General features: G+C 38.4%; 1 protein-coding gene across 1 annotated transcript in view; it reads right to left on the reverse strand.

Annotated features, from left to right (window-relative positions):
* The window catches only part of LOC107090837 (eukaryotic translation initiation factor 3 subunit E-B-like), a 14680-nt gene extending 6927 nt beyond the window's left edge, over window positions 1–7753 (reverse strand). Inside the window, exons 1-6 of the mRNA XM_015384428.1 lie at window positions 7647–7753; window positions 4269–4386; window positions 3401–3518; window positions 3269–3311; window positions 341–445; window positions 136–261 (exon numbers count right to left, since the gene is read on the reverse strand). Coding sequence (XP_015239914.1) covers window positions 136–261; window positions 341–445; window positions 3269–3311; window positions 3401–3518; window positions 4269–4386; window positions 7647–7736 — 600 coding nt within the window. The 5' untranslated portion in view covers window positions 7737–7753. The remainder of the gene's footprint in view (window positions 1–135; window positions 262–340; window positions 446–3268; window positions 3312–3400; window positions 3519–4268; window positions 4387–7646) is intronic.
* Window positions 7754–8013: the final 260 nt, after the last annotated feature.

Consider the following 8013-nt stretch of genomic DNA (forward strand, 5'->3'; position numbering starts at 1 on the left):
CTGTCCTGCTGAGGACTGATTGAAACTAAGGAGCAAACAGACATTAATGATCCTCAAAGACCTCAGCGAACCAGATCAGACCCTCTGAACCTCCTGCGCTGCACCAGACCTAAAAAAAGTTGTTTTATTTCTTACGTTGTTGTCGATGGTTTCCCTCAGACGGGTCAGATCCTCCATGGACGCCTCCCAGTTCTGCATCAGGATCTCAGAGGCCAGTTTCCCCCACAAAGAACTCAGAGCGTTCCTGTCTGTGGACGGAACCTGAGAACCAACAGGAAACTGCATCAGAGGCCTGGATTCGGAGGGGGGGGGGGTCATGGATGCATGCGGATGTTCTCACCAGGACCCGGAAGAAGTAGAGGTATTCAGCCGCCCCGGAGTAGTTACCGCACTCATACTGGAACTTGGCATACCTGTAGAGCGTGTCCAGGTACTCCTGACGGAACTAAGGGGGAAAATAGCAGCCATGATGACCTGGAAATGACTCAGAATGGAAATTAATTTAAAATTCATTCAATAAACCTGCTAAAACTATTTCTATTTTAAAGACTTTAATGTCTTTAGACTCCAACGCAATAAACAATAGAATTAAACCGTCTATTTGGACGTAAGCAACTGAAATTAAATAGCTGATCAAACTACAGTAATAATGGGTCATGTGACTATGCTGATCTATATTTAAATATCTATGTTTTTGTCCATTATTGTTGCAAAGAACAAATTTTGTAAATGGAAATTTTGAAGACAAAAGAAACCAACTCAGACTGAAAAACTTCTTAATGAAAATGTTTTGAAAGTAACTTTTCTCAGGTTTTACTTCTGTATTTTTTAAATACATTTTTTTATATATTTTTGTAAACATTCATCATTTTCAAAGTTTAAGCTTAGTTTAAGTTTAGTTAGTGACATTTTTATTGGTCGTTGGACTGGGCTGCAAGTAAAGAGAATAGGATCTGTGAAACGCAATTTAACAAATAAGGCAATTTGTAAAAAAAAAAAAAAAGCTGGAAAAACTATAAAAATATAAAAAAATATAAAATCTAGATAAAAATTTTTAAAGAGTATGGAGTCTGAGAAAAAAACAAAAGTTAGTCTCAAAAGCTTTTTTAATTAAGAAGAGTTTCCAAGTTTTATTTACAAAAACTTTGCTTGAAACAATATTGGAACAAAAGTCACTCCATACATGTAGACATGCCTAAAAGGCTATTTCAGCAGAAATGCAAATTCAATAAAACCCTAAATGGAAACAAAGCTGCTGGATGAGAGCCGACAAACGGGTTGCCATCATTATCAATATTCCGTTAAATCCACAATATACGGACGGTTAGTGACGGACAGATTTATGGAAGAAAAACTGTCTCATTGGAATCTGCCTTTTTTTTAACACCGAATTTCAAACACTGATTTTTTTAACACCAAATTTTAAACACAGAATTTTTTTAACAATGAATTTTAAACACCGAATTCTTTTTAACACCGAATTTCAGACACTGAATTTTTTTAGACATTGAGTTCCTTATAGTCAAGCCTTATCTGGTAAAAATTCACCTGCAAAAAAATACAGCTGCAAAATAATTCAGCCATTGTGTCACATGACCAAATGAGCTAATTTCATTGGCTAGAAGCTGCTCGACTCTATCGAGTGTAGATTGCTTTGGCTTGAGTTCACCAAAAGGTCAACACTTTTGCGGCTGAATTTTGAGACTGTTTTTCTTCCATACAGACTGGTCTGCATTGGAGCCTTTAAGCTCTTTAGAAAAGCTTTGAAATCATCTCCAAAAAGTGACAAAAAAAAAGACAGATGATTTTTTTCGGCTCCTTTGCCAGCCACACTTTGCGAACCACGCGTCCTGAAAAGAAGCCTTTGTGTTTTCCACCAACTTGATGGCTAATTCATCATGATTGGCGGTTCCTCCGCATCCTGCGCAGCAACCATGAAAATCCAGGCTCAGCAGAGAATAGCTAACTACGCGTTTACAGTCCGTGTAGGAACCAGATCTACTCAGCCTTTTCTTATGATGTCATCATATGCAAACTGTATTGCATCTGTTCATTAAGAATCAAATCTCTTCTGGAGTCTCAACATAATATTTCCAATGTTTGCTATTATTTTACGTTTCATTGATGATCTAAAGTAGCTGAAAGTAGAAAACAATCATTGTCAGTCTGGAAGGAAAGTCCTGCCTTCTGAGACAGACTGAGTTCTGCTATCTAACAAGGAGACACTAAAAGTCTCAGCTTATTTTTATTCTTTTTATTAATTTCTGAGGTCAGATGAGGTCAACTGGAACATCCTGAAAAATGACTTTCGTAGAGATTTTAGACAAAAAAAACCAGTTATTTTACTTGTAGGAAACGAACGGTTGTTGATGTTCCAACTTTAAAAGCAGTGTAGCTTAATATGGCTAACTGACCGAGCTAAAAGAGGCTAACCTGTTAGCTACAGCTAGCCACAGCGCTACCCAGCTCTCCCTCTTTATATCACAGTCTAACAGTTTGTTCATCAGAAACAGATTTTTATAGTTTTGTTATCGATCAGGTAAAACTTCACCTGTCATTAGATGCGTTACAGAATGGGTGTTTTATGGATATTTTTAAAAACTTTTCAAAGCAAAAACCTTGAAAGAGTTCAAGGATCTGTGGGAATCCTGCATTCAGTGCCGGCTTGGAAAACACGGCAACAGGCTTTTATCTAGGACTAAATCCATAGGGGGTCACCTTGGTGCATCACATCTTTAGGCTCTGTACAGCGTTGGGGGGGTCCGGGGGTATCCTCCAACGGAAAATGTAGAACTTTAGACTTTGAAACTCTATTTCCTGCTTTTTGAGGTGGAATGCAGCTAAATGTTGTCTTATTTCCAACCCTACTCTAGTCCTGATTATGGGAAATATGTGAGTAATAATAAATAGAATTTTAATTAAACCTAATTGAATATAAACTTCTCTTCATGCAGCTCTCTTAATATATTTGAATCCCTGTTTTTTATTTCATGCTTTTCTGTTCCCCTATGAAAACATGCTGGCCCCCTCCTGGCCCCCTGATTCATTTGGTCTAGATCCGCCCCTGGGAAGGAGGCAGGACGAACTCATTAACCTGATTCTCTGGGAAATTAGGTCTCATTAGACGGAGAGCAGGCGGGAGCACGTCGCTGGATGCTGCTACCGTAGCCAAGGCAGCTGGTTGCTACGGCAACACGTGGAGCTGACTGGCAAACCGGTCCCCCGCGGGGAGACGGAACAAACGGCGGCGGCGTGTAAAAAAACTTACGCTGTGTTTTTCTGACAGGTAGTCGAACAGCATCCTCCCATCCCTGAGGAGAACACAGAAGTCAAGAGCGTCAGACTGAGCACCCCCCTCCGTGCAGCTGGAGCGCGGCACAGGGCTGCCGGGGCAGCGGACCTGGTGGACTGCATCTGCCGGGTGGTCTCCGGGTCCTCGAACATCTTGACGATGGGCTCCGTCTCCGACTGCAGCTGCTTCAGCTGGGCCACCACGCTGCTCCTCTTCTCCCTCAGGCCTGCAGGTTACATCAGGAGCTGGTATGCAGGTCCGTCTAGCAACAGTTAGACGTCAGAGGATAAAACAGCAAAGATCTGTTTAACAGAAGCAGCAGTCTGAATAGATCTGCTCCAATAAAATATAGATCAGACCAGCAGGGGAATCTGGAGACGTCGTTCTGCACGGCAACGCCGGGGACCAAAGAACCAGGAATAAAATGTCCATCTTCTTATAATTATGAGAAGATGGAAAGGCGCCATTTAACGGCTGCTGCTGAAGAATAATTCATTTACTGACAATAATTAAATGTTAATCGTTAAAAAAGGAAAACTGGACCTAGAATAAAACTTTTTAGATTTCTCAGTCAAAGGTCTAAAGAAACATTTTTAAATCTGGATTTAATCCAGCTGAGGCTTTCAGCTCTATTCTAGTTTTCTGGGATTTTATTCCAGATTATTGGAGCAGAGGAACTAAAAGCTGTTTGGTTCTGATCCAGCGGACCTGAGAGGTCTGGCTGTCGATCCCCTGCCAACCAGTCTGTAGACTGGAGCTCAGCCATTCAGTGATTCCTAGACCAGCAGAAGGATTTTCAAGTCTGAGACACGGAGAACCAGAGGAAGGACTTCAGAACTGGGCTGATCTGATCTACTTTCTATAGCTCTAGTGAGGACGCAGGCAGCAGCGTTTACGCTGTACCTGATGCAGACGTTCTGCCTGATACAGATCTACCTGACATCTGAACCAGTGACATTAAAGAGCTCGTTCTTACAGTGCGGGATTTCCTTGTCCGGGTACAGGTTTTTGTAAACATCCATGGCGAAGTCCACCATGTTGGTGTCGCTGAGGAGGTCCAGCTTTCCCTGGAGGAGTTCCTTCTCATTATAGATCTGTCACAAACAGAAAAGTTATAAGTTATCCATGAAAATCGTCAAATCAAACTTCAACAACTAAACAGCGAAGTTCTCTTCAGACCGAGCTTGAAAGTTGGAAATATTAAACGGCGTCTAACAGGAAACCGTCTCCTGGCCGCTTGTGAAATGTCTCCAAATGTTTCCAGGTTTTTCAAGGATAATTAATTTGTTAATGAGGTTCTCAGGAGGTCAGTCCTTCCTTTTTCTCTCCGTCTGTCCTGGTCGAACATCGACTCACTAAAGTCGACGTTCCATGAAAACGGCGTCCGATCCATTTCCCCGCACACTCAGCACTAACATAATGCTACCTGGTTTCTGATTATGGATCATTGTAGGGATGAAAACTGGTGAAGGTGGATCTGAAGGGACTCTGATACCTTCTGACATCCACTATGTCTGATAGCTTCTAGCATTTCCTCCGCTTCTCTGCTGAAGATAAACTTAGCAAATGATAGAGATGAATGAGGAGATGCTTCAGTCAGACGTAGGGCTGAAACTATCACATTAATCAGGATTAAATAATTATTGAAATAATCGTCAACTATTTTAGTAAATCGATTGTTGATTGGAGTATAGAGACTGTAAAACATTCTTTTAGCTGACAGAGTGACGTACTTAGAGCAGGAATTATACCCAGACTGAGTTTAAAGCAGGAAGTTTAAAGGATGTGATCACTGCACTGATGATTACATTGGCGGACCTACAGGGCCCCAAAATCTAATCTTGCTTCGGGCCCCATTGGGGCCTTTCTATTAGAGGAGGGTGATAGCGGGAATACGTAAATACAGGGTCAGTATCACCAGTGTCGATACGATACCAAACTATTTTACATTTAAACTTGATGTAACATGGAACCGTGGACCTTTCAGTATTTTTGTGATTTTTGTTTTATTGTTACATTTTTTTTAAATCAAGACTAAAAACACATTTGTTTAGGATTGCCTTCGACTGTTCTAGTTAAACAGTTCAACAAAAACATGTTTTCTTTAATCCAACTGTTTTTAATATTCTTTTTTTGTTTCTGCATTTTTTATTTTATTTTATTTGTTTTTTATTTTTTTCTACTTGCTTTGATTCTGTTTTATCTTCCTGTATTTTAATCATGTAAAGCACTTTGCATTGTCTTTGTACTGAATTGTGCTATACAAATAAATTTGCCTTGCCTTGCCTTGCCTTACAATTCAAAAATAATAATAAATAATGTTATTTTCAGTGTTTTTTCCTAATCCACTACTTATATCTTTTCATTTGCTTGTTGTTTTAATTGTATAAATTTCCACATTGTGGGATGAATAAATATTAGCCAATGTTAGCCCACATAGATAACATGTTTAAATGGTATAAATGTTTTGGGTTCTTTCAATGTCTTAATAACATTTTCTGAGTGGGCTCCAGTAACTTATGACATATAATATCTACTTTAAAGTTCATATGATGGTGATCAGTCTCATCTACCTGGATATTCTCTGGAGGTCTGAACCGCCTCTGTCACTGATGTCTGTCTGTGGGTCGAGGGTCTATCGGAGCAATAAGCCAAGTTTCATCTCCTCTTTCCGTTTCTGTAGCTCGACATTTTCTTGCTCATGATTTTTCATGTGTTTATATAAACTTGTTGTGTGTTTGCACTGCATTTAAGTGGTGTTTCTTTTATGGTATTAAAATATAGCCAAACGGCACTTTGTTTCTTCTTCTTCATCTTTTTCTGCTCCGGTGTCTGAGGAGCAGAAGCGGGGAGGGGGGAGCAGCAAAGTGCTGTGACACAGACGGGGAGACTGATCAATCTGCTGCAGTTAGAGCGTCCGAGAGAGAAGTATTGATCTTGTTTAATATCAATACCAGCGTTGGTATCGATAGCATCGATCCTTGGAAGGATCTGCCCACTTCTAACCGCTATGAAGTTTACCTGAATTTTAAATCAAGCCTGAATATTATTCCGTTTTCTGTGATTTTTAGATTACAGGATTTAAGCTAAACTTTCAGGAACCAAGAAGCTCAAAGCATAACCGGAAACAGCTGAAACATCAGCATCACTATTCAGTTTAACACGGATATAAAACTGTTCCACAGGAAATCCATTCAAACTAAAGCACCCATGTGTTGTTTTAAACTTTCAGAGAAACATTTACAGTCACAAAAACATCAGATATTTTTTCACCGTAAGGTAAATTATGACCGGAATGGTTCAGAAATAAACCACTAATTAAAGGGTCTTTAATTATTTAATAAAGAAAACTATTTTTTTTAACTCCTGCCAATCAAACATGGCAACACATGTAAATCATTTTTAAATGTTTTTACTTTCAATATCTGCAGAGTTTGTTAGAGTAAAATAGAATAGAAAATCCTTTATTGTCCCACAATGGGGCATTCTGGTGTTTACAGCAGCAAAAAGATTATAGAAAAAATGGTCACACAAACGCAGACCTTGGAAAATGTATAAAAAATAAATAATAGTGAAGATTTAAAAGATAAACAATAAAATACTGTAAAGTGTTTTAAGAATATAAACTGTGCACCTGGAGAATAAATAACCAATAAACAGCTATAGACATTTTTACAGTCATTTGAAAATAGCAGAAACGTCACAGATGTTTAAATGACAGCAGCAGGTTATTAAACTGACTAAGGAAGAAACTGCAAAATAAAAATCAATTTAACAATTTATTGAGGTTTATGGGAATAATTTCTTACATTCCTGCTGATTTTGATGCTGCAAATTTGCCCTCACTAAAGATAGTCTGATTTTTTTGTTATAATTTTTGGGGAGATTAAAAATGTTTTTATTGAAAACTCAATTTGCTCCAAATATACCTGAATTTTCCAACTTTTTTCTATTCAAATCCAGGAATTAAAGCGGAGTAAAAATTACCCAAAGTCTGATGAAAAACAAGAAATACAAAAGTGAGAAATATAAGTTATATTTAATAAATACAGGATCACCAGATGCTTTAATCACTATGGTTCTGAGATCAGGTTTAATTTAAACCAATTTTTGTTGTCATTCGTGTTTGAACCATCGGCAGATAAAAGCTAATAGCTATAATCAGCTTTAGTTGAAGTATTTTAAATAGTTTCCTCTTCAATGTCAGGTTAAAGTAAAGCAGAGATGGTAAACCAGCATAATCAGCTAGCTCTGTGGCTAATGTTAGCGGCTAGCTGTTGGCGTTAGCCTGCCTAGCATGACTGCTAGCCCTGCTGTTAATGTTGTTAGCTTCACTCAGAGAATAAACTCTGACCTCTTTCACGGACAGGAACTCCAGCAGCGGGAAAACCAGGTGTCGGTCCAGAAAATTGGCTATTCTGGTTGTTAGGTCGTACTCCGCCATTTTTACCGGTTAAAAAAAAAAAAAAAAAACTTTATTGACAAACGGAGCAGCTGACAATAACCTGACAACACCTTGATAATTATGTTCTCACATTTTTTTATTAACACATTTTTTTCTTTTCATCTATTTATATTTTATTTTAAAAGTTTTCTTAGTTTGTCTCTCACTAAAAAGCAAAGGAGATATAGAACTGGGTGGATAATGGTATTTTATTTGTAAAAAATAGTAACAAATATTAAAAAATAGGATTTTTCTAATGAATATAACAAACATCCCA

This window comes from Cyprinodon variegatus, unplaced genomic scaffold, assembly GCF_000732505.1.
Source record: "Cyprinodon variegatus isolate N-32 unplaced genomic scaffold, C_variegatus-1.0 Scaffold312, whole genome shotgun sequence".
NCBI lineage: Eukaryota > Metazoa > Chordata > Actinopteri > Cyprinodontiformes > Cyprinodontidae > Cyprinodon > Cyprinodon variegatus.